Below are 25,845 nucleotides of genomic sequence, written 5' to 3' on the forward strand. Positions count from 1 at the left end.
CTTGTTTTCGGCGGCAGCGGGTTGGGTTGCGCCGGCTGGTCGCTGGCTCGGCGGGGCTGTGTGAGGAGGGAGCGGCGGGCGGCGCAGCCGGGCGAGGGCAGCGCGCTGAGGGGGGCGGCGGCGGCGGCGACGGCACTAGGCCCGGCCGCAGGAGTCGGGGCCGAGGCCGGGGCCGGGCCGGCGCCGCGGAGGGAGGGAGGGTGGGGTAGGAAGGGAAAGGGGTGCCGGGCGCGGGGCCGGGCCGGGCTCCCGGCCGTGCGGAGGACGGTGGTCGGTGCCGGGGGGGGGGTGGGGGGTGGGCGGGGGCGTCCCGGCCGCGCCGCGACCATGACTCTGGAGTCCATGATGGCCTGTTGCCTGAGCGACGAGGTGAAGGAGTCGAAGCGCATCAACGCTGAGATCGAGAAGCAGCTGCGGAGGGACAAGCGCGACGCCCGCCGCGAGCTGAAGCTGCTGCTGCTGGGTGAGGAGCGCCGAGGACCGGCCTGGCCCGGCCCGCGGGGCCGCCGCTCCCGCCGCGGGGCCTGGCCCGCCCGGCCGGCCCCGGGCTCGCGGCTGCCGCGGGGCTTGACAGGTCCGGGTGGCTGCGCGGCCCCGCCGCGGCCCCGGCCGTGGCAGGGAGCGGGCGTGGTGGGCAGCGGCGGGAGCCACCAGCGATCCCCGCCTCGGAGCCTTGCGCTCAGGGTGGCCTTCCTATCGGTGCCGGGGCTGGCCGTCTCATTGGCTGTCCTTTGTTTGTTTTTTTTTTTTTTTTGTGATGCGTTCTCTGTCAGGATGGGTTTTGACATAAGCAGGAACTATGAAGCTGAAATGAGTGGTTCTGAATGCGGGCACGCACACACGCGCCTGAAAATTGTCTCGAGGAAACGCTGGCCTTTATTAGCGTGTGAACGTTTGCTGATGGAGGTGATGCTTTGCAGTGTTGTCAGTGAACTTCTGGGCCTTGAGTGAACATCTGTGGAAAAATTGGCCTCCAGCTCCTAAACCACAGAGTTCCCCTTGCGCAGTCCTGGGAGGGCCCGCAGGGTTAGCAGCTTGGTGTAGTGACTCTGAAGGGAGATGAAGCAGTGAGAATGCACGAGTTCTGTGTCTGATGAGGAAATGGCTATAGTGTTTAGCATTACCTTCAGAGGTAGAAATCACCTGTGCAGCGATAAGGATGTAGGTGTTCAGATGGAAACATAGTAGTGTTCTGTGGTTGTGCAGATGGGTAACTGTTCCGTGTTTAGATAAGGTTTATAGGGATGGGTAATCAGTTACAAGAGCAGCCAGCTAAGATTTCAGGCATTTATATCCTTCTTCAGCAGTGAGTTTGATGTTCATGTCCAGGTAGCCCTCAAATTTAAACTGAAGTTACAGTTTTCGTGGGTACTGTGATTTGTCGTTGCTAGTGTATGTATCCTGCTTTGTGTCTTAAATACTGCATCATCTTAAGCTGAAATATGAAGCAGATCTGATGGATTGAGCTTATTCGCTTGGGGTCTGTCGTGAGTTGGCAAGCCATTAAGGTACAGGTGAAGAAATAGGACAACCCTTGTGAAAACAAATGTAAAACTTTACACAAGTGAAGTGAGACTGTGTCTGTCCAGTCCTTTGGGGGTCTGCAATACTGACATTGTTGCACAGTGATAATTGTTAAGTGAAGGCCAGGGCTTTCCTTCTCACCGTGAATCCTTGGCGGTTCTTCGGGTGAAAGGTAGAATTGAGGGCTTGATGTTTGTGGTCTTTGAAGATGCTGTGTCAGTTTCTGTAAGGCTTCTTGTAGATGAGGGAATGTGTCTCGCACTCTCATGCTTCCCTAAAGCAGTCCCACAGAAGCAGCTGTTTCAAAATAGGTTGGCACCATAGGATAGATCTGGGTTAGGAAGATCCCACTGGATCTAAAGATAACACATTAGAAATAATTCAAATTGCTCAAGAATCCTTTCTGCTTTTCTAAAAGATACAGTTAAGTAAGATTCAGCATCAGATTTACAAAAAAAAAAAAAGTATATGAAGTGGTTAGTACTGGATAAGCAGTACTAGTTTTAGGATGTGTTTGCTGGATGCTTTTCACTGGATACATCACATTGCCCACCTTAAGTTGTGGCAGGTAATGTGTGTTCCCTCTCCTTGACATAACTGCTGCTTGCGGGGATTTCTTCTGTCTTGCTCCTGTTATGTGGAGTTCTTACATTCACAAGTATTAGTGATCGTATTAGTGACAGGGCTTTCCCAAATCTTCAAAATTTTGGAAAGAGTGCATGTGTGGAGGGAGTTTCTGCCTCGTAGTTATTTTTCTTGTCACTACATCTAGTGACAGTTAATTGGTTGAAACTTAAACCAGAAAATTGGGGTGAAGAATAACAGTGCTAATGAATGATGAATCTGGTAGTAAGAAATTTAATTTTAAGGTATTGGACATTGCCCTCTAGTATAAGGTAGTAATTTGTCTTTTTATTGTGTGGGGAGGGGGGAGAATATTTCATACAAAAATAACTTGTGATTAAGCAGGGGATACTGTTGACTGAGTAATGTATTTACAAGTGCCTGTCAGGTACCTGGGGGTCATTAATAACTTACTGTAAACTCTGCCGCTTTCACATGTTGACAGAAGGAATGTTGAATTCAGAGTATCTCCTTGTCTCAACATTGTCATATTAAAAAAAGGTTATTGTGCTCTTATAAGTGTAGGACACCATACCCACCAGAGCTTATAATGTTCTGGTGTAGTGCTGTGCTGTATTGTTGGTGGTGTACGTAAAAGCAAGAGGCACCTTTTTTTAAAAACAAAAACAAACACCCCCCCACACCCACACCCCCAACTAAAAAATGGGTGATGATGGAGTGACAGGAAGAATCTGTGTTTGAACTCTTAAGTTCTAAAGTAAGTGAATGGCTGGTGCTGAGGTTTCTCTTATGTTTTCATTGTTGGAATGCATTGAAGCACCCCCCCCCCCCCCCCCTTTTTTTTTTTCTCAGTTTTGGTCGTTGTGGTGAAAGACAAGGAAGTGTTTCTCACCACAGTGAGAGAAACCACAAAAGATTTCAGTTTTCCCCCCCCCATTTATGGTGTAGCTTTCTGTTTGAGATGGAAATAGTTTGCTACATATTAATGGTGTTTATAATGTTGATTTCTAACCATGCTGACATAATTTCTGTCAGTTCTTGGACATGGGGAGAGTTTGTTTATTTTAAACATGCTGCTTCTAGTTATGTGCTTGCTGCTTTTATTTGAGCATATTTATTTGTTTGCCTTTTAGCCTGGCACTATAAACATGAGTAACTGAGAATCTACATGTGAGTAGTAATTGTGTATTGTGATGAATGAGATCCTGTCTTAATATATCTATGACCTAGTGTGAGGCGAGTACCTGGTGGTTCCTGTGCTGAAAGCCAGGCCTCTGCCAGCATGCTTATTTGTAACTGTAGATCAAAAGGGTTTGTCACTTATGTGATAAGTTTTAGTTTTTGGTCTCAGTAGTCAAGTGAGCTGGGCCACTGTATTAAAAAGAGCTGCTTTTTTTATATATATATATATATATATTTTCTGCATATTAATAGCAGATTTTAGAAGATTGAACAAAAGTACTCAGCAGAAGTGTCAGTGGTACATGCTTAGTCTGTTGCTTGTGGGATGAAGTGTGGAGGTATGCTAATCACATGCAAGACTTGACCCATATGTCCCTTCCACAAAAGGTACTGTGTGTATATATAGAACGGAAGTTGCTGGGTAGTTTCCATAATACCAGTTGAATCGTGAATTTAACAAGGCTGTGCAATGGCACAGATACTTTATCTGATGATGTTTTTCTCTCATACTTGCTATGTTAGAAAGTTCCCACTGTCTTTTTATATCATCTGTTGGCCTTCACATGTTAAATGACACTTTTCTGGGGCCATAAATGTAGGAGTGGGAGGACCTGCCCAACTGACTGTGCAGGAAGCAGGAGTTGAAAGGGCTGGACTGTTTAATACTCTGGCATTGGTGCGAGTGTGTCTTGCCCTCCCATCTACTCTAAGACCCAGCTTCTCTGGGGCAGTAAACCTGTGTAATAAGGAACTGGTAGCCTTGCTGAGCAGCATGCTGTCTGTTAGGGATCTACCGAGTGCAGACAGCTGTGAGCAGCATCCTACTCTATTCTCCCTCTCAGTTGTGTTTTTTAACTCTGTAATGTCCAGAGGCTGCAAGCAGTATTAGAGGTATCTTGCCACAATGATGATTATAATTTCGGTCCTTAAGAGCAAACATTATGGTTGCACAGTCTTTTGGGATACTAGGCAGATGCACTGACTGGATTGTTCATGTCAGATGGATAAGCAAGTAGTTTATTGAGTTCCATTCTCCTTTAGAGTTGATTTTTCTGTTGTGTTCAGTTCTTTTCTATGAAAAGGTGCATAGTCTATAAGGTAAAGAGTGTTTTGTGCCAAATCACAGCGAAAGAAAATTTGCTCTTTACTGTGCAAATAGGCTTACCCTGGCCTACTCACTATCATCTTAGTTTGCAGTACTTACTAACTTGAGAGTGCATCTGGGCCCTCTCTGGCTGGTGCTGTCATTGTAGTAGCATCTTGCTGGAGTATCTGGGAATAGGTCAGGTGTGACGGACAAGGGCCTTTTGACGCAGAACGTGTGGGAGTGGCTGTAATGTGAGCTTTGGAGTAAGTACCAGAGCTGCTTTTGAAGGCTGATGTAAAGGACAAGATGTCTTCCTTCTGTGCTCTTAGGTTTGTAGTGGGGTTGAGCAGGACCATTCAGACTGTCTTTTAATATTTTGGGAAGTGGCTAAAAAAGTGGTTGGAAGTAGCGTATACTTGGGTATAGTAATAGGAACTTTGGGGTATGATGTGATTGATGTTAGCTTGCTTGCTTCTGTAGCAAGCCTTGCTTGTGATAACTCCCAACTCTCTCGCATTCTGTAGGCACTGGGGAGAGTGGAAAAAGCACGTTCATTAAGCAAATGCGTATAATTCATGGCTCAGGCTACTCTGAAGAGGACAAAAAAGGCTTCACCAAGCTGGTGTACCAAAACATCTTCACTGCCATGCAGTCAATGATCAGGGCCATGGAAACCCTAAAGATTCTGTACAAATATGAACAGAACAAGGTAAGTTTCTCATGTGTCTTTAGGCAATGGGGATTCTAGGGTTTGACTCCTAAGTTCCTGTTTGTTTGTGTCCTTCTGCATTGCAATCTCAACCTCTCTGAACTCCTTCCCATAAATGTTTTGTGCTTAAGAACTGCTTTTTATGACATTTTGTTGATTCCTGTCTCCATTTACTTGATTGTGTCAAGGAATAGAGCAACTTTCTCAGGATGGTTTGTGCACTGGTCTGCATAGTGAGTGGTGGGAGCAAAGGATTGGGATACAACATAGGGTATAGGAGGGGTGACCTTTTTACTTATTTCAAGGATTCAGTGTTTGGCTTTTCTTTGCATGAGTTGCTATTCACATTAGAACTTGAAGCTGACAAAATACATGCTGGACCCAAAAGACACCTCTGCTCCTAGTTATCACTCTTACTGCAATATGTCAGTTTTTCTGATAGGTACTGACCAAAGGTACAAACCTTTCTTGAAGAGTTTTGGTCTCAACCACAGAAGTGTGATTTGAGCTGAAGTCTGGCTTATTGATTTTGGGTCTATGAGTAAATTTTTCAACCAGATCTGGCCTAAATGATTTTAGCTTTTTGGGGGGAGGATGGGGAGGATGAGGGTGCACCAGAAAATTAGATTTTGTTAGTGTGTTTTGCTGCTTTAATGCTTAGTACCTTAATATTTTTAAGTGAAATTGTATTTTATCTGTTCTGGCATACAGTAACTTGGGTTTTTAATAACTGTTTATAGGGGCTGGATGGTGCACCAGGAACTCCTGAACCTGAACACCTTTTTTGCCTTTAGAGAGGTTCTGCAATCTCAGTGATGAGAATAGTTAGGGTGTGAGGGAGCTTGCCTTGCCTGTGCTTTACCTGGGGCATGGTCGAGGTGTTTTGATAGGTATAATCTCCCAACTTTTACTTATGCTAACATGTGCAGAACTTGGCCTTGTTTTTTATTTTTCCTGGTATAGGTGGTATAGGCAAAAGCCCCTTCCTGCAGCAAGTGTACCAAAGATTTCAGAAAGCAGCTTGGTGTCAATAATAGCCTCACAGATGCCACAGGCTGTAGTCCTGTAGGACTGTAGTCCTTCCTTTGCTTATAGCTTGTAGGGTGGGCATTTTTATTTTCCCTCTCAAAAGGGATCATTATTGAAGTACGCTGAAACAACGTCTCTATTGGTATTCAAAATGTAGTTTAAGATTTTTTTTTGTAAGAAACTCGAGATAGCTACTTGTTATCCAACTGCGGTTTAACCTCAAAAGTTGGGCAGTCTGGTTCTTCACAGTGAATGCTCTGCCTTGGAAACCACTGTGTTTCAAAACACCTGGTGATCTAATGATAAGTGAAACCTGCTGCTGTTTTACAGCTTATTCTGTGAAGAAGCATATGATGCTTTGGGGAAATTTTGCTGATGTCTGCTATGTCTTAGATGTATGGTTTACCCAGGTCTTAGCAACCTGATCCACAACCAGCCCGTGGATCCTTGAAGTCATAATATAAGGATTTAGTTCATCTGAGAATTTTCTGCCTGCCTGTGACTGGTACCCCCTGCTCCTGACCGCTGCCCCCCAGCCTTTTTTTTTTAATGCTTTTCAATCTCCAGGCCAATGCAGTGCTGATCCGGGAAGTGGATGTAGAAAAGGTCATGACATTTGAGCAGCCATATGTAAGTGCAATTAAAACACTGTGGAATGACCCTGGAATACAAGAGTGTTATGACAGGAGAAGAGAATATCAGCTTTCCGACTCAGCTAAATAGTAAGTATATAACCACTGACATGCACTGGTAGATGGTAGTGATGGTCTAACAAATAATACCTGTCCAATTTTTTTATTGAAGTCTAGAGTTTGTTTCAAAGCGCAGGAACACTGCTGTAGATTTTGCTGCATAGTTTGTTTAAAGTGCCTTTTATCTTTTTCATTGAGGCAGATGAATCTTGCTAGTGTTGTAGACAAGCTGCACAGTCTCTGTTGGCTACATGTGTTGGGATAAAAGTCATAGACATATGAGAAAGGCACTTTGCATCTATCACCCAGAAGTATCCTTAGGAAAAGTTAAGGTGAAAGGGCAGTGGGAGCAGGTAACTGGTAACTTGTTTGAATCTGGCTCCAGAAAGGCAAGGAGCTTTGCTGGAGATTGGGAAGCTATGTTTATTTGGGGATAGATTTGGATCTGGAAATTCCTTACCATTTGCTACTTTTCATGAGGGTATGAGGTGCTCTGGTGAGTGATAAAGACAGTTGTTCACAGATCTATCTACTTCTGGATATACCTGAGGCTAGAATCTCTACCTTATGCTGTCTGTGTTGGTCCTGGCTCTTAGGCAGCAGAAGTGTTGCTTTTTCTCTTCAGGTTTGTCCTTTGGCCTACAGATGTACATGGATGTATAACTTAATGGATTTATTATTAATAAAATCTATGTCTGGTGACGTAGATTCATTTATAAAGAGAAAACCTCAGATGAGGCTGAAAAATAAACATCTATTGTACTTAAACTTTGTAGTAAAGATTGTATTCCACACTCTTATACAGAGTTGATAAAGTTGTCCTTAATATATCTGTTTAACCTCCAAAGGGGATGGCTGGTGAATTACTGTTCCCCAAAGATGTATTCTGTTATTTTTCCACATCATATTTTAAATGGTTCAGGTGACTTCTGACTCCCTTTATGTTAGGGAAAGACTAAACATAGCAGTGTTTAAATCTGTATATTTATGTGCTGCAACCTAAGGTAGTTTTTTTTCCATTGTGCTTCTTGTAGCTACCTTAGCGACGTGGATCGTATTGCTACCCCAGGATATCTACCAACTCAGCAAGATGTGCTACGGGTTAGAGTTCCTACAACCGGTATCATAGAGTACCCCTTTGACCTAGAGAATATTATCTTCAGGTACTGAAAGTGTATTCTTGTTACAGCTGAACTGAGAGAGGAGTGATATGGTTTCAGGAAGGATGAGTTCTGGATTGCTTTAGAGTGTCCAGGTGCTTAGTTGTGAGGCCTGAGTGGATATATGTGTTGTGATGTTATGAAGTACTGCTGACAGGTGCTCCTGTAATGGAGATGGTGTAACATTTATTCTGATTAAGGGAAGACTCCAAGCTGAAGCATACACTGTCACAAAACAGAACATGCTTTTGAATCAGTGACACTTAAAGCCCAGCTAACCAACTTGCTGGAATTGGTGTCCTTCCTGGGAAGGATTGCATTGCTGGCATCTGAGGCTGAAGTGGTGGCTTTTGAGGCAGCTGAGTGAACTGTTGGTAGCTTAAGCCACCAAGGGGGGGTGGGAGAAGCTTGGTCTGGGCAGTGCTTGACTTGAAATTTATTTCCCTTTAAGAATGCTTAGCTCAAGCAACTTTGACCATTTATTTCTCCTTCAAAAAGAGACCACTTTTTGTGTGGAAATACTTCCTTGTATGTGATATCTAGCATTTGCTTTCAGAGATGGTTTTGTGTGCCTACCTTGTGCTCTCAGGACGATGCCAAAACTTGCTGCCTATGCTGCTGCAGCAACAGATGGTATTTGGAGGCTCAAGCCAGCAATCGAGCATGGCATAAGGGGCACAACAACATGCTTGTCTATGGCAAAGCAATTTTCTCCCTAGCTCTCTGGTACTTACACGCTCCCTGCCCTTCTCTGCAGCAGTGTTGACATTACAAGAGAGGAATAAAGAAGCCTGCATCCTCTTTCTTACACCATTTAGTTACACATATACAGAAAGTTACTTTCCCTGTTCTGGTTTGCTGACCTATGAAATAGGTATAGGGTTTTATCAAAGGTGGACTGTGTGTGTCACACTTTAGGTGAGTGACAAAATAATTTTGGTGTACTATACAGGTGGGACTTGAAACTGAGGAGCTGAAGCATGTAACTGTTAAACAGCACATTCTAAGAAAAGTTTAATAACTAAAGAAAGCTTTCTGTGCAATAGAAGTTTTGAGGCAAGCAGATGCTCTAATAAAAAATAAAAATATAGTTTGCTCATTTGACAGGGCAGAGTTTTGAAGGACTTGTCTTTTCGGACTCAGGACTGCTACTTAGCAAACCAGAGTAGAATGCAACTAAAAAGGGTAATGCTGATATTTGGGATTTGAATTTGGTATCACTTGCCTATGGCCATCTCTTCAGTTTGATGTATTTCTGGAACAGGATATTTTGTAAATTGATGGTTTTGTTAGCAAGCACATATTATTACGTCCCCATGCCAGTTAACTTGAATGGTAGAACTGCATTCGTTCTCATTGTATTCTGGCCCTTTGCATTCAGATAGGGAACTGCAGCTACTTCTGTGATACTCTATGTATTTCTCTTCCTTAGAATGGTGGATGTTGGAGGTCAAAGATCAGAACGAAGGAAGTGGATCCATTGCTTTGAAAATGTGACTTCCATCATGTTTTTAGTAGCACTTAGTGAATATGACCAAGTTCTGGTGGAATCTGATAACGAGGTAAGCCAAAGAATGGGAACTCTGCAGGAGGGTGGAAGGAAAGAAGGAATGTCTTTCTAGCTTCTTGGAGGTTTGTACCAAACTGCTTGGTGCCAAGTTGGATTAGCAAATATTGTTGGTTTTGGCCTTCACTTCTTCCTATTGCAAAGGGAACATGAGCCTCAATGGGTCATGATGTCCCTGATAATGGAAAATGCACAGTGCATTCAAATCATCTGTGCTTCTGAAGTAATACTGAAATACTCTGAAATTGCAGAGTTCTGTGTGTCTTGGAAGGTACTGTGCAATGTGACGGCATGCTCTTAAAAGTCACCCATTGCTCTTTTCTGCACTAAATTACTTCATGCCGTGACTGCTCTCTTGTTAGATAGTGACTGGTCTCTTTGAAGGCGCAATACTGAATTTTTGCACTTGTTAATAGATTAAAAAAATGCTATTAGGAAACAGCAGTTATTCCTTTTCTACTACACAAAACATGTTCACAAAGCTTCGTGGTCAGTCCTCTCACATGACTGTCAAAGCATAAAATTACTTTTAAGCCTTTTGATATAAATGGCTTGCTAATTAAATGAAGCTTGAGTCCATCAGATTTTGCATTTCCTTTGCATTTACTGGTGCAGCTTGAGCCAGACCCTACCTGGGGCCGAAGTATTCTGTGTACAATATCTGAGATGCTGGATCAATACAGATCTGAGTATGTGTGCAGGTAGCAGAAAGGCATCTTAGTGCTCATATGTGAAAATAAGGCTTTGTTTTTATTTCAGAACCGGATGGAAGAGAGTAAAGCTCTCTTTCGAACCATTATCACTTATCCATGGTTCCAAAATTCTTCTGTTATCCTCTTTCTCAACAAGAAAGATCTGTTGGAAGACAAGATCCTATATTCCCACCTTGTTGACTACTTCCCAGAGTTTGATGGTAAGTGTTTTTTAACGAGGAACACTCTGTAGCTAGAAGAAGGGGTGGAGTTTGGTTAGAATTTTTTTGTTTTTTAAAGAAAACTCAGATCTAGAGATGGGGAAAATATCTTAATTTGAGAAGGAATACGTACAACAATGAGAAAATGTCACAAAAATGTCTTAATCGTATGTAAATAAGTGGAATCTGATCAAATGATCAAATAATGAACCTCTCCTAGATGAAGAATTACATCTGCCCCCCTTCCCGATATGCACTTCAGACTATTAAATAGTGGAAGTCTAACTTTCCTACCTGTACACTTGTGCATATAACCCATTTCATAAACACATGATGATTTACTGGTATACTGAGCATTTTAACTGTCTAGTCAAGAGGTGACTTGAGTCCTTGTTCTGAGAAACTGACTGGTCAAATACCCAAGCTGTTCAAATGATGGTGCTGAAAAATCTCATAGCATGAAATTCTTATTAGTGTGCCATCCACAGTTGTGAAAAAATAGTATCTATGGGAAACGGAGAAATTCCCATCTGAAACAAAATTCCTTAGCCAAAATAGTATTTCAGGCTCTTCAGTTGAGTGCATTTAAAGTTGGCTGGTAACATATCTGTACAGGGCTGAAAATAAATAAAAGTAGTGGAGAATGAGATCAGGCAACACACTTCGTGCCATGCTCTCATGTATTAACTCTGTCATTATGTACTTTAAAAATACAAGGTAAAGGAAGAATTGCCATTTTGCAAAACCTAATTAAATTGCTCCTCATTAGTTGTCCTCCCACTTCTGGAGTTTCATGCCCCCTGCTGTCTGAAAGCACAAGCACTCTGAAATTGTCAGTGGTGGAAAACATCACGTTTTTACACCAGGCTAGGAATGGCTGGTGAGCTTATTGGTCAAATAGTGCATACTCCTAATATAACTTAACAGCTAGAGATGAGATCTCAACATCAGAAAGTGTCATCTACTTTCAGTTTTTTCATGTAAGTATTTACTGTAGCTCCTCTAGGGATGCTGCATGGCTTGTGAGTGGGAGGTAGCCCATCAGACTACCTCTCAAGAGATGGAGAATGTGACAATACCAGTACTGTGAAAGAAATATCAGTAGGTGACTTTTTTCTGAGTTGTCATCAGCAATATGAAGTAAATACTGGCAAAAATTTCAGTTTCTAACTCCTGTGAGTTGACCAGCCAGACTGCAGTTTTGGCTGAATATGACCCTTGTTTGCCAAACGTATGCTTGTGTCCTTCAGCCCGTAAGACCCATCCGTATATTAGGAAGAAATATACATCCTGTCTCCAGAGGAAAGCATTGTGTTATGTATATCCAGCATCTGTCACTGTTATCTAGTGAACACAGCACTTACAGGGTTATACCAAATGCTCTATTTCAAAGCACAGTCTGAAATGATGCCTTGGTGTCTGTCAAAACTCTCAGCCTTGGAAAAATGCCTTTTGTAGGTTTTGGTTAGATAACTGAAAAGCATAAGACACTTCAGCTCCTGGGACTTTCATGCAACAAATGATCTTAATTTCTTCTTTATAGCTCTGTAACCTGTAAGAAAAAGTGCACTAGCAATTATTCTGATGGATCAAACTGGGGGATGCGCTTAGCATAAATCCATTAACTAGCTTCTTTGTTTGCTGCAGGCCCACAGAGGGATGCACAGGCAGCCCGTGAGTTCATTCTCAAGATGTTTGTGGATTTAAATCCCGACAGCGATAAAATCATCTATTCTCACTTCACATGTGCCACAGACACAGAAAACATCCGTTTCGTCTTTGCAGCTGTCAAGGACACCATCCTACAGCTCAACCTGAAGGAGTACAACCTGGTTTGACCTGCTCTGATCTTGGCCCCTTGAGAGGCTTCATTGTGAAGAAAAGACAAAAAAAGAAATTTTAAATATGACAGGAAAAAAAGTTTTAATTTTTGATGATGTAATGATTGCAAATTGTCTGATCTGTGGAGTGGCAAGTGCTCAGTGTTATCCTGGAGTCTCATGTCTCTGTCCACAGAGTAGTTGATTTCATATTTTTAACAAATTGCTTTTATTTCACAGTTAACGGGGATATGCCTCATTTCTTCAGCACCTTGCTTACTTCTTAATTTTTGCCAAACAGCTAAGGCAGTCTCATCTTGAGCTTTCCTTTGTTGCTTAGCCACTTTTTTTTCCCCCTTTCATTCCCATGGTATATATAGAAAAAAATAACTTTCCAGCTGAGATTGTGAATTCACTGGACTGTGGGAGTACAGAATGCTACTGGTCCCTTTGCCTTGTGCTATAGGGTGCCTCTGGTGTAATTTGCTAATCCTGCTTGCTTCCCCCCTCTTCCCTTCCCTTCCCCAGGACACGCTCCATGGTTCACTGTGATGAAATGTTGGGGAGGAGCGATTGCTCTCCAACTATTGTGCAAAAAAAGAAAAAGGCAAAACAAAACAAAAAAAGCCATCACTTTTCCATTCTTTATATGTTCTAGTTCTGAGTTATTTTTTCTTATCAATTATAAAAGGTATGGAGACTGTGATTTTTTTTTTTTTTTTTTTTTTTTTTAAATTATTGATGTTCTATACATAGTTTGCAACGTGTTGCTGTATTTTGTTCATGGACTACAAATGATGGAAGCTCTTGGAGCAATAGCTGCTGAGCCTGGGGAAGTGCCTGACTGTAACTGTTCTTTTTTATTTTAGTTTGGTTTTATTTTTTTCACACACATACACACATCCCCCCATACCACAAGCGCATGTGCGCACACGCACAAGGCTCAGTTTGCAGAGAGAAACTATGTTTTGTTGAGTAGAGTATATGACATCAAGAGCAACTTCTCTATGCAGCAAATATCAAAAGCACACTGAGTAATGTGGCATTTAAACATCAAACTTTGACTGGATTGAAAATCTTAGTCTCGTGCCACCCTCTAGTTCTTTTCTTGCTGCTAGTAGCAAACAAGCCTTGTTTATTGCATTTTGTGTCAGTGTGTTGAATGACTTTGTAAGAATTCCTTGGTCCTGTCCAGCTTGCGGATTTTTAGAAAGGACCAGAGTTGGTGGGTGACAAACTTTGGGATATAGGTAGGATTCTTACTTGAAAAGATTGAGGATAGCTCTTGGAGGGAGTGGCAATTCTCTCTCTCCTGCTTATGCATTCCCCTGAGGCACATGCTGCTGTGTTTCTCTTTAGAGGAGTATGGATCCTCTTTGGAAGACTTGCACATATACTTGCTCCAGGGTGCATGTGATAATCGAGTTACAGTAGTCATGGCTGGAGCACGTGGCTGCTATGGAATCCAGAAAGCCCTGCTGTGGTTGCACTTTTGGTTAGCAGGAGAGTAGAGGCAGAGACAGCAGGGTTTGCTGGTGCAGGTGGAAGGTAGAGTGGAAGTAGTTCTGGATTCTAGATGCCAAATGAAACTCCACTAAGTAGAAGGATGTGAAGCCTTTGCACATTAGAGAGCTTTTTCCAGGAGCTGAGGCAAGTGAACAAATGTGCTGAAGACCTGTTGCCAGCCTGGAAGATAACTGCAGTGCAAGGCAAGGAGTCAGTAGGAAACAGGGAAATCTGACCCACCTCTGGATGTGTGTCATTTATCCATCACTAATGCTTCTGTTTCAATTCCAACAAGTAGCATTGGGTCCAAATTCTCTGGATCAACCAGATTGCCCCCTGGAAGGCTAATAGGGTGCCAGTAGATAAAGACTAAATGAGCTGCACTGTTGAAGGGGGCTGTTGATATTTTGTCTCTTTTGTAGACAGAGCACTACATCAGTGTTTTGCACAACATGTAAGAGTAAATCTTAACTGTTTGAGATGCTTAAGATGCTTTGATCTAGAACACTAAAATATGGAGGGACGTGATTTTGAGTAATTATGTTTATAGGTCCCTCTTGTTTTCCAGAATAGCTGAGGGAAGCCTCTGTATGTCTCAGAGCACTACAGAAGAAAGCAAGCTCTGCTAAGAGTGATTAGAGAGCTCAAGTTGGAACAGTAGCCATGGGACCAACAGTTGAAGAGCCAGTCTGGCTGAGTGGTGATGCTGAGGGAAACACAGCATCTCTTTAGACTAGCCATGCTCTGGACTGCATTTAACACTTGGGAGGAATGAGAGGGATTCCCATGTTTCAGACAGTTTTGCATCAATTTTACTGCTTTTTTTGTCTTTATGCCAAAATGATCCGTTTTGTAGAAACTGTCCTATAAAGAGGAATTTATAATCATCTTCGTGTATTCTAAGTGCTGTTCATCTGAAGCAGATGGCAGCACCAACCTCTTGCTTCTGTGATCCTCTTGTAAATGGTTCACACTACAACTATTGCCAGCAACAAACCTGGCACTGAGATACACAGGTTCTTGGAAATAACTTCCCAGAAGTTTTTTTTCCAAGGTGAATGATGGTGGTACTTCCACTTGAATCACAAACTTTTCCTTGTTTTGTATCCTCCCCTTTTTTAAGAGCTGCTGCCCTGGCACAGGAGGAGGGATCTTGGCTTCTGTCTCTTGCAGAGTGAATCTGCATTGTTGTGGGGAACTGTGGGAGGCTATGGGCACAAGGATGTAGGCATGTGCTGTACCTTACTAAGCAACTGCTTGGTGTAGATGTTGGCCTGATATCTAATTTGGTGTGATGATATTGCAAAGGGAAGGGGAGAACATTATGCGATGGCTGTCTCACGAGTTCCTGAAACCTCATTCTGAATTAGGGGAGGAATGGGTCAGACTTGTACACATAATCTGGAGTTGTCTGTGGACTATATTGTATGTGAGAAGATACCAGTGTTAGCACGTGCTTTTCTTAGCAAGCAGTAGCTTGTGTGCCTCCAGCTTGACCAATGAAGCATTCCTGCAGAACTGGTTCGTGTCTCTGTTGGCTGGCCCTTTGGCAAATACCTGCCCTAGCAAAAGTGCCAAACCTTAAACCAAACTTGCCTATATCATCTTTTCTGAAAGTGAGGCCAATCAGAATTTTCTACAGGTGGAGACAACAGATTGACCTTCAGAAAAGAGGTGGAATTGGGTTCTTGTAGAGAATCTAGAATTTTGAGTCTGAGGAAGTGGTCTCTTGGCTAACCTCTGCTCCTTGTGCACTTTTTATCTTTGTTCTGCTGAAGAAACCAACATGCTCTGAACAAGTTTGAAACTCAAAGTCAGTGAGGAGAGGACCATCCCATTTCTTTGCACCATTCTGTGTGGATTGGCTACCTGGTGAGCAACAGTCCCTTTCTGCTTCAGCTTGTCAGATAGCTCCTGCCCTTTCTGCCTGTCTCCCCTTCTCCCGGAGCTGGATTCTTTGGTCTCTTGTTGTTGCTTCCTAGCAATGTTGGCCTTGCGTTCAACTATGGTTTTTCTTCATGTGTTTTATTGGTAAAAAAAAAAAAAAACAAAACCTAAAAAAAAGTACTTCCGGAGTGTGCTGACCATTGTATTGTACTGTACAGAGCCCAGGTTGTTAGAGTCCAGCAGAGATGAAATGTGTTATGCAGCACCCAGTTTTTTAAGAGTATGGTTTGTGCCAATGCCCCTTCTTTAGTAGTGCCAGAGACTCTTTACAAGTGCCAATGTGGTGGAAATTATTTGGTTATACTTGTATATTATAGGATCCTGATTTAAGACAATTTAAACATTATCCTATTTAAAAAGATACTATATAAAATGCTGTTTTTAAACCTTGTCATTTGCAATGCATGTATTGTTGTGCGTGTTGGGGTGGGGGGAGGGAAGAGGGTAGGGTAAAGGAGTTTCTGAATAAGATGCCCAGTGTCAGGATCTATTCAGGCTCCAAACTGTCTCATTCCAGTCCAGGAGTGTGATTGTTTCTTGGAATGATCCCACTCTGACTGCTGGGCAACAACCCTTATTACAGAAATACCTGATGGAAATTGATTTTCATATCTTTCTCCTGAAATAAATTCTCTGTTTGAAATTGGAATAAATTTTGTTCCTAAAAGCTCTGATGGTCATGCATGCATTTCTTCAATCCTGTCCCTCCTCTCCCCCTCCTTCTGGTTAGCTGAACAAATTCTGTACCCTGTGGGACCTACATCCGATTGAAGCACACTCTGCCCTCCTAGCTAGCAATGTTGTCCCTGCTCAGAAAATCGGGACTCTGAGGCATAGAAACAAAGTGTGTTTTGGTAAATATAAGGTATAGTATGCAATAACTATATATAACATACTGTACTAATAATTCTGAAGTGTGAACAGTGGCTGACCAGGGTTTTAAGATGTAGGGATGCAATGGTGGCACCTTGGCTTAAAATTTTACAGAATTTTGGAGTAGAATTGCTAAGTGAAGTTGTCAGTATTTGCTGCTGCCTCTTGCTGTAGTGTCAGCCCATTTCAGGCACATTTCTTGCAGGATATAGTGGAAATGTTGGTGGGACCAGATCTGCTTCCAGTCTTATATTTTAGCAATGTGGACTGAAATATGCAACACTGCTTAAATTTATCCCTTTAGGAGTCCAGAGATGGATGATTGTGAAAGCTTTCACAAAGGGATTTCCTGGGATGGAGTTCCTAGAATTTAACTCTCCTTCCCTGGGATTGTTCTCCAGGAGTTTCAGATTAAATCAGCTGGGAGTAGGTAGAGAAGTCTAACTTCCTCTGTGTAAGGTTTCCTGTGTGTTTTCAGGAAGCTGCAACCTAGGATGTTCTGCTCCCTTCTATGTCATTTAATGCACAGGTGAAGTTGCAAGTACTGGACAGCCTGAGATGTCTTGAACCAGGAAGATCACTCCAGTCTGGTTCGCTACAACACTGGCAGGTATTTGTGTCGTTGCTGTTTTCTAGTTAAGGGTGAATGTACATTGCTTTTCTCAGTAGCTCTGTGTTCTCACCAGCCAGAAAGCATGAAATAGTAGCCGAAAGAAGTGTGTTTGGTTTGTTGTTTATTTCCTTCAGCTCCACATGGGTCATGTGTTGTGCTGTTCTTTGCAAAGAGAGCATAATATGCTGCATTTAAATAAAGCATAGTGACAGATTTAGACTCTTCAAGGAAGAAGGTGAAGTCTTAATTCCCAACTGACTGTGAGAGGGCCTTGTGTTTTGGCCTTTTGCAGCCTCCAGCTGTGATACATGTGCAAATTGCCCATACTTGCTGGAGGTGTGCAGTACAGGTGCTGTCTCTGAAGCATTACAGCTTGTTCAGCATATATGCAGGAGATTGGATCCCTGCCTGTCTTGGAGTGGCCCAGGGAAAGAGGCAGCTGGGAGCAGCAGCTGTTAGAACAATCTATGCAGCTTGCTCACAGTTGCTCTCTTTCCCAAGGGCCCCTTAAACGTAGACTGAGTAAACTGTCTCCAGCAAGACAGTGAGCTCCTAGCCTCCATGTCAGCAGCTGGGGGTGAGGCCCTCAGCTCCCTTGTCCTGTGCATGAAGTACCCCATCCTGCAAGGAGAAGTCTTGGGAACCCGGGAGCATGGAGCAGCCTGCTGCTGCCTGGACAGTTCCTTTTGCCTGCAGCCTGCTCTCGGGGGACTCTTGGAAAAACAGGGCAGTCATAACTGGGCTGTGGGCCAGGTGAGTTTTCTGGTAAGGTGTGCTGGCCCAGGGAGTGGGGTTTTGTCAGTGCTGCAAGTCACTTCAAACCTGGCCAACACCAGAACAGGTCCTTGGGATTGTGTACATAGGTGGACCCAGACATTAAGGAAGTAAATGTCTATCTTTTTATATTAAAAAATCCCATGCAGAAGAAGAGGGCAAAGAAGACAGAATTTGGGATTTGTCTTGTCTTTAGACAGCCATCATCCTCATAGCAGGAGAAAGCTCTTTTCTTTGAGCATTACCTTTACTCTCTTGGGAAAGCTAGGGAAGCATCTGTCCAGGGTGAGAATAAAATGTCATATGAAATTTGTAAAGCAGGAATAAAATTACTCCCTTCTTTCACTTCAACTTTCTCTCCTGTGTCTAGCCTGACTCCAAGTTGCCTTATGCAGGACTCTGCAATCTCTGGCATGCAGGTCAGAGGCACGATACCAACTTGGCCTGTTTGTTGATGCAATGTTACAGTCAAGAGCAGTGACTCCCTGGACCCCAGGCTCAGCAAGGGGCATCCATCCAGCATTCGGCCTCTAATTTATGTTTTTGTTTTCCCGTGCAGCCCATCCGTCCTCTGAAGGCTGCTGGGTCCTGCCTCCTATTTCATTGCCTCCTTTTATCATACCTAGCAGTCACTATGGTAAGCTCCAGATAGCTCAAGGGTAGAACATGTCCCTCCATTGCAGAAGCCAGTCTCTCCTGGCATGAAGGCATTTGAATAAATACTGCAATTACCTGTTTCTGAAGGTGGTGCTTTGAAATGCAGGTGGAGAAAAGTTTGGAGGTTTTTTTGTGTGTTTTGTGGGTTTTGTTTGTTTGTTTGTTTTTTAAAAAAGCTTTTATAGCATATGTGTCTCTGCAAACAAAAGCAATAAGAACTGATGGGAAATAGTCAGGATGGAAATGAAGGTTTCCAGAAACTACCTTGGACAAAATCTTCTTCCCTCCTTCTCTCTGGTGTCTAAAGCTAGTTGAAAATAAATTGTGTGGTCTCCTGTCTGTGATATCTCAGCAGGTTCCCAGCAATAGCTGGCACCATTAGCAATTTCTAAAACAAACTCTTGTCTGTGTACTCTACTCAGACATACTAGTTCAGTATAGTCGGCTTTGAGCTGTTTTATCCTCTGTGATACAGTCTGATTAGGAATTTAAGACTCTACAAGCAATTTTTGTAACATCTGTATTCTGTATCACCTTGGGTTGAGAACTCATGCTTCTGAAGAGTTTTTGTGGCTCCCATACTGGACTGCATGAAAGCTTCTGGGTAACCTAGCTCCCGAGATGGGTGAGGATGTGGCTTAGCAGGGACCACGGATGCAGCCTGGGGGGTGTTCTGCATGCCCAGCCAGGTGCTACTACTTGTCACTGGCCAGTCCTATGCACTGCTCCCGGAATTGCTCCTCCCTTCATCTCAGCTGTGTGTCTATAGCTCTTGGCCATGGAAATAGATAGTGTTTGTGTGAAGCATCCAAAACGCAGGTCTCCTGCTACGCTGGTTTGTGTACTCCCTCCCAGTGGCTCAGACCTTCAGTCTCTAATACTGCAAACAGCTGATAGCTTCAGTGAGGCTCTTTGCAAAGTAGAGGTGATGTAGGATGAGAACATCCTTAGAATTCTTCTGGAAAGGATTTGGCAGCCCGATTAGAAAAGAAGTCTCAGCTCGATGTCAGCTTTGTAACACTCGATTCAGAGCAGATTAAATGTTTTAAAGACCACTAGGCGAAAGAGGTGCCTTTCTCAGTTTAGCCACAAATCTACTTCCAAACTGCAATCTTATGCTTTGTTGAAAAGGGTTTTTTAGAGGTAAATTTTTTGGATTAATTCAGAAGTAGTTTAGAGACAGAACCTTGAAGAACACGTGCTGTTGCTAACCCAAAGAGGGCACTGTGTGCACGTAAAACACAAATGTGCTCTCCATGTGCAACACCATCACCCGCAGCAAAAATCACTGATAACTTTGTTCAGTTGCAGCTTTTCTTAGTTACGTGAATGACCTGGGGGGCTTTAAGACGTTTGAATTACTAGGTTTGGAAAGTACCTGGAATCTTAAAATCTTTGGTCTTGCGTGTTGTGTCCAGCACTGCTGCAGAAAATATATGGGCTCTAACAAGTCACCCTTAAGCAAAGGTGAACATAAGGAAAGGCAAATACTCCCCAGAAGTACATCTTGGAAAATAAAACCTATTAGGGGTTTTATTTTAAAACAAAAATTTCAGTGTGACCGCTGCTTTTCAAAAACTTTGGAGATTGTGTTTCTATAGTCAGGAAAATTTTGTTGTAACCTGCAAACTGAAGTGTGCTTATAGGCTTAAAATGGTTTAAGAACAGGAGGTGGCTGGTGAAATTGGACTTGATCAAAACTTCCAGATCAAAAAACAAGTTTGGATTCAAAAAGACAGCTGTCCTTATGACTAGACTTGTAAGCTTTGTACCCTAGTCTTTGATCTTAGAATTTCATTTGTCTGTTCTAATCTCAAGAAATATGTTGGATTTTAAACAGATCGCTGCAGCCGCCTGTTCTCCCGTCCCCCCGTCGTCGTCCCCCCCTTCTCTGCAGTTAGAAGAATGCAAATATTGTCAAGTTCAAAACCTCTATGTGCTGCAAAACTACCTGGGTACCTCTAATAATAAGAGTAATATTTTATCCCATTTTTCTCCCACGGTTGCTTAAATGTCTTCAGCTGTCTGACTGCTTTTTCTGTTACTGCTGCATCCCCACTGCTTGGGTATGAATCAAGCTCCACACCTCAGCTAGGCAGATTCCTGTCAAATTCATCCCGTCTCTGAAGACTCAAGTTCTGTTGTTCTTTGTATGGAGAGCTGGGACACTCACTCCCCAGCTGTAAGCCTTGAACTGCATAGTGGTAGTTAAGGCCAGAGTAAATGTGGCATCAGGGAGAGCAAGCTGTTTGTTCTGTTGGTGCAGGCTCAGATACTCTCCTGAGTGTTTTGGTCTGGCAGTGTCATTGCAGCACGACACTCACCAGGGTTCCTGTGCTTCACAGCTCTGAGGTCCTGAACCTCCAGTGGTTTGGTGGGAGTGGTTACTGCAGTGCAGAAAGGAGAGAAACCAGGCCTGCTTACAGCACAGGAAATCTGCCTAAATAGAAGATTATAAAACTCCTCCTCTCCTCCCTGCCCTGCATTAGGCTTGGATAGACTATGAAATTTTGCCAATGTCTCACCTGGAGTGCCAGTCAAAACTGGTATGTTTGGAAATCAACATGGGGAGAAAAAGCAAGTGAAGTTAGTGTTTTCATGCTTGTTTGAAGACAAGCCTCAAAGTTATAGGTCTTGGAATGCCCTTTGCCTGTGTAAAATAGAATATGGTCACCACTTCACTGTCCACATGCCTTCCCTCGCCTTCCCCTACCAGCAGCAGTTACCTTGTGAAAGATGTTCAGGTGGCCCATGTGGATTGTACAGACTGTTCCTTAATTCTCACTTGAGTGTGGTTGCATTGTGCATGTGTGCTATGTCTGGGGAAAGGCCCTCTCAAAAAAGCTTTCTTCTGGCTTTTTCCCCCTGCAATTCTCTAGAGAATAGAAGAGGTTTACTGTCACTTTTTTTTGGTAGGAAGAGTCTGCACTTCTGTGATCTGAAGTCTTTACTCAAAAAGTTTCTGGCTTTCAAAATTTGGGAGAGGACAAGGTTCTCTGCATTCATTTGAAACACTTGCCTGTGTTTCACTTCCATCATATGAATGCAGAAGCTGGCTGATGGGCATTAAGCCTGCATTGTATACCCTATACTTGCAGCTGGTGGGCAAGAGTGGGCTTTTTCAGGGCTCTTTCAGATCAGCTGTTTTGCTGGTGTGCAGATGCCCTCAACAATTAAGATTAATTCAATCAGACTGATGTAGTTCAGGGTATGCTAATGAGCAGCAGGTTAACCCTGAGCACCTGTGATGACAGAAGGAGTGCCTGCACTGCTAGATCTGTTTCTTGCTCTGTGCAGTCAGCAGTAGGGTTTCTGTGCTGCCCAGCTCCTGTGGGTGAGTAACTCCTCTCATGGCAGGGGGCCTTGGTGTGCAGGGCAGGGAGAACTGAAAGCGCTGGCTCAGAGTGGTGCAGAGGAGCTTCCTTGCCTCTTGGACTGGGTGGCTCTGTGTTTAAGAGCCTGAATCTGTAGATGTCAGATTCTGTTTCTATGACTGCGGAGTGCAGAGGGCTTTGGAGGGTGGAGCAGGGAGAGACAAAGCCAGAGCCTGCCCCAAACTGTGCTCTGCTCTAAAGAGCTGAGCTGCTGCAGCCATCTTTCCCCAAATTCCCCCTGCCAGACTCCATGGCTCAGTGCTTCTGCTGCTGCCATGTTTACCTGTGTTTCCCATTAAAGGAGGATAAAGCTGTCATTCTGATAAACAGCAAAATTGACAAATACTGAGGGAGAAGAGATTAATCTGGCAGGAGCTGAAAGTGCTGCTTCTTGGCGAGATGCACTGGGGGAAGGATGCTGGTTTTCTGTTGAATTACAGCCGGGCAGAGGTGGGATGGAGGAGAATTGAGAGGGGCCATGGGGTAGCAGATGTGATAGAGGAAGTCCCCCAAAGTACCAGTTGGAAGTACCTGGTGGGATCATGTGTGCCTGACTGCATGTGAGGAGAGCCACTGGCTGACTAGTGTCAGAAATGCTGTTCTGGATGCTGAGGTGGTTCTCCCAGCTTCACCATTGTGCAGCCTTGAGCAAGTCTATGCCTCTGTTGCCTTTACCCACATTTCCTTAGCATCTTCACGGTGAGGACTGATTCTACTGCATGCACATACAGGACCTTGCGTGGGAGGATCATCACCACCAAGGCATTTGGCCACTGCTGTAATATGCAGCACAGAAACATCTCTGATTTTATGGGTCATCAGTGAGCTAATGCCTACATCTTTCACTCTTGTTTTCCAGTACAACCAGACACAAAAAATCTCTTGAATCTTTGGGTATAATTTCTTTCCTGACGCACCAAAATTGGGGTTGACTCTGTGGGGTTTGTGCCTCAGTAACACAGTGGTTGGATGTTATCACAAGCTATGGGGTCTTGTGGGAAGAGAAGGGTGGTGATATGGTTAAAGCATGGGGACAGGAGTAGTACTCCCAGTTCTGTTTCCTTTGTTGCTACAGATTGACTTTACCCTTTCATGGACTGGCAGAGATCTGAGATATAATTGTGTATTACAGTAGTGCCTTACAGCCTAGGCACAAGACCTTGCTGTGCAAGGTGCTGTTATCTTGTTTACAGTGAGGGTCAGTGTTCTGGCTGTCCATATTGTCTGTGGCTTGAACCAGGACTAAAGCCTTTGCTTCTAAGCCAGTTGGTGCAGCTGACTTGTGTCCAAGCTTCTTGGGGGTATTGCCTTTTGGAATGGACTGGTTGTATCCACGTGGTACAGCAGTAGGCCTAGATCTTTTCTACACCCTGTGTTACCTGTGGTCAGAGAACACACAGGGCTTTGACTTTGGTAGTATTTTTTTTTTCTTCTGTTGACATCTGCAAGAAAGAATGAAACAGTGGTGTCATAGCCTGATAGGATGCTGTATTTATACTGTGACATCCAGTGGCATGAGTGTATGCCTGCTTTGGGAGATGCTGTAAAGATGCATGTGAAGGGGAGGCAACTGAAGGCATGAAGCTTGTTGGACAACTCAACAATGGATACAGGCAGAGAAAGTCAAGTTTGGAGCTATCTGCCTCCACACTATCTGCCTGGGAATGCACTTACCTCTTTGCTGGAGGAACCTAGTCATCTGACTCCAGAAGAGAACTGGAAACGAGCTAGCATGTACACTGTGGAGGGTGAGGAGAACATGGCTTGAAAATGAGCCAAACGTATGATGTAGACATGTGGCACAGCCCAGCGGGTCAAAAGGACAGACTGCTTCCTTGTACTGTGGCTCCCTGCAGTTTTCTGTCCAATCTGGAGTGGATAGCTCAGGGCTCTTATATTCCCACTGTTCAGGATGTGCTGCAGAGCCAAATGCCTGCAGCTGGCAACAAGGAATACTACTTCTCAGGGCAGAATGGGATGTTAAGGTGAAGATCCTGCAAAGCAGTCAGCCCTTTGTGCGTGGCAAGTGCATGGGATTCCCTTTCTCCCAAACAACTGCCCTGCACCCTGCCCCTTCCGTCTCTATCGTGTCTCTTGTCCTTGGGCTGTCTTTCTTGGCTGCCTCTCCCTTCCCCAGGGGCAAATAAGGCAGCACCTGCCATAGTATCCTCTGCTTCTGCTTGGACTGGGGAAGTGCTGTGGTTATCAAGAGGAAAAGCCTTTGCACCTCTTGTGCCTTCTCTTGTTCAAAATGCTGGCTGCATCTTGAATTTCAGGTAGTTGAATTCTAGCTGGCTCTGGTGTTCTTCCTGTCCTCTGCCCAAGAGGTGGCTTGGTAAGGGTGCTGCTCACTTGCTCTTGGCAGGCTAAGAGTGCATTTGGGATTACATTTAGTAACTCACTTGATATCTGGTAACCTGTTGAGATGTGGCAGCACAGTCCTTGGGGGCTCTGTGTCCATGATTACTGTCAAAGCCATAGTCCCAGGCACTGCCTTCCCAAAGGGGACAACATCGTGCCCTCGTCTCTGGATGACCCTCCATCCTGGCAGGATCATGGATGTGGGTGGGCAGAAGTCAGAGAAGAGGAAATGGATCTGCTGATTTGAGAGTGTGATTGCTTTCATCTATCTGGCCTCTATCAATGATTGTGCCTGCTGCCTGGAAGCCAACAGCAAAGGAGCCGAGAAGCTCGCAGGCTTTGCCGGGTTTGCTCTGCTGGTGAAGGAGCTCATCTGGTGGTCCAGGCAGGTGACTGAGCATCAGTGAGGAGTGCAGGCTGTCTCTGCCATCACTGCTCTGCAGCGGGGCTGTGGAGTTTGGCGTAGTGCTCTTGGAGGTTGGTGAGCTGGATGTCTGCCCGAGAGGGACAGCAGTCTCTGCGTGCACAGCCCTCACTGCAGAACAGGGTGGTGGAGAGCCTGGCTCTGCTTGGGGCTGCCCTGGCTCTGGAGCACACCAGGGATCCTCTCTCTGAGCAAAACAAACCTCCTGGAGGATGTGATTGCTGCCTGAGACATGGCCCAGTGCTTTACTTCCTTCCGTGGTAACCCGCTCCTCCAGGCAGCTGCGTGGCTGGAACAACCAAATGCGTGTCATCTACGTGAGCTGCTGCTCCCCTGGGTGTCTGACAACCTGATTGAGCTGGAGGCAACAGAATGCTTGGCACAGCCGTGTGACACAGCTTGTCTTGCAGAGCACTCGGATACTGCATGGGCTAGAGCCTCACCTGTGTTCCTGCATTGGCTGTGCTCTGCGGGCAGACTGCCCTGTGATGAGATGGGCTAATTCTGCCCCCACGCAACACCGGTGGGCATGAGCTGCAAGTGCTCACATAGTCCCAGGGACACCTTGTGCTCAGTGCCCCCTCCCCTGTGTAGTTCTTTCCTACCTGCTCACACTGCAGTGTATGGGGGGAAGACAATCTCCTGCCAGGAGATGACTGATTACCGTATTTTTCAGCTTTGCCTGAGCACTCCACAGTGGGGAGAGGAGGCCAAGAGGCTTTCCCTGCCCTGAAAACCAGGCTTGACACCTGTTCTGAGGGTTTAGGTGGGACAGAAAATGGAGGCCACTGGTTAGGGTAGAAACTTCCAGCTTGGGATTCAGCTGTTTGAGTAGTGACTTTCTTCTGAGCTGTTCAGGACTGGGGCCAGCGGCCAAGAGAAATCCAAATCACAGAAGGAAAAAGGCTCTCAAATGCAGATGCAATTTATTGTTTTTATGTATTCTTACAATGCTGGAGCTACAGCAAGAGGGCAGAAAGGAGGCACCAGGTTTCAGAGGTAGGGACAGCAGCAGCAGTTAGGCAGGAGCTGAAAGTGTCCTCCTTGG

At 44.4% G+C, this 25,845-nt stretch overlaps 1 protein-coding gene across 1 annotated transcript; it reads left to right on the plus strand.

Annotated features, from left to right (window-relative positions):
* The first annotated feature begins 274 nt into the window (after positions 1-274).
* GNA11 (G protein subunit alpha 11) lies at positions 275-15,825 on the plus strand. The gene is made up of 7 exons (XM_049808075.1): positions 275-463; positions 4,903-5,087; positions 6,684-6,838; positions 7,843-7,971; positions 9,401-9,530; positions 10,295-10,448; positions 12,096-15,825. The coding sequence occupies exons 1-7, from the start codon at positions 328-330 to the stop codon at positions 12,284-12,286; spliced, it is 1,080 nt and encodes a 359-aa protein (XP_049664032.1). The 5' UTR covers positions 275-327; the 3' UTR covers positions 12,287-15,825.
* Positions 15,826-25,845: the final 10,020 nt, after the last annotated feature.

The sequence above is a fragment of the Accipiter gentilis genome, chromosome 8 (assembly GCF_929443795.1).
Source record: "Accipiter gentilis chromosome 8, bAccGen1.1, whole genome shotgun sequence".
Taxonomy (NCBI): domain Eukaryota; kingdom Metazoa; phylum Chordata; class Aves; order Accipitriformes; family Accipitridae; genus Astur; species Astur gentilis.

Bases quoted from the DNA above. Each gene is read 5' to 3' on its own strand.
- GNA11 (XM_049808075.1), top strand. From the start codon at position 328: ATGACTCTGGAGTCCATGATGGCCTGTTGCCTGAGCGACGAGGTGAAG. The intron at 464-4,902 runs GTGAGGAGCGCC...CGCATTCTGTAG, and splicing joins GCTGAAGCTGCTGCTGCTGG to GCACTGGGGAGAGTGGAAAA. The intron at 7,972-9,400 runs GTACTGAAAGTG...TCTCTTCCTTAG, and splicing joins CTAGAGAATATTATCTTCAG to AATGGTGGATGTTGGAGGTC.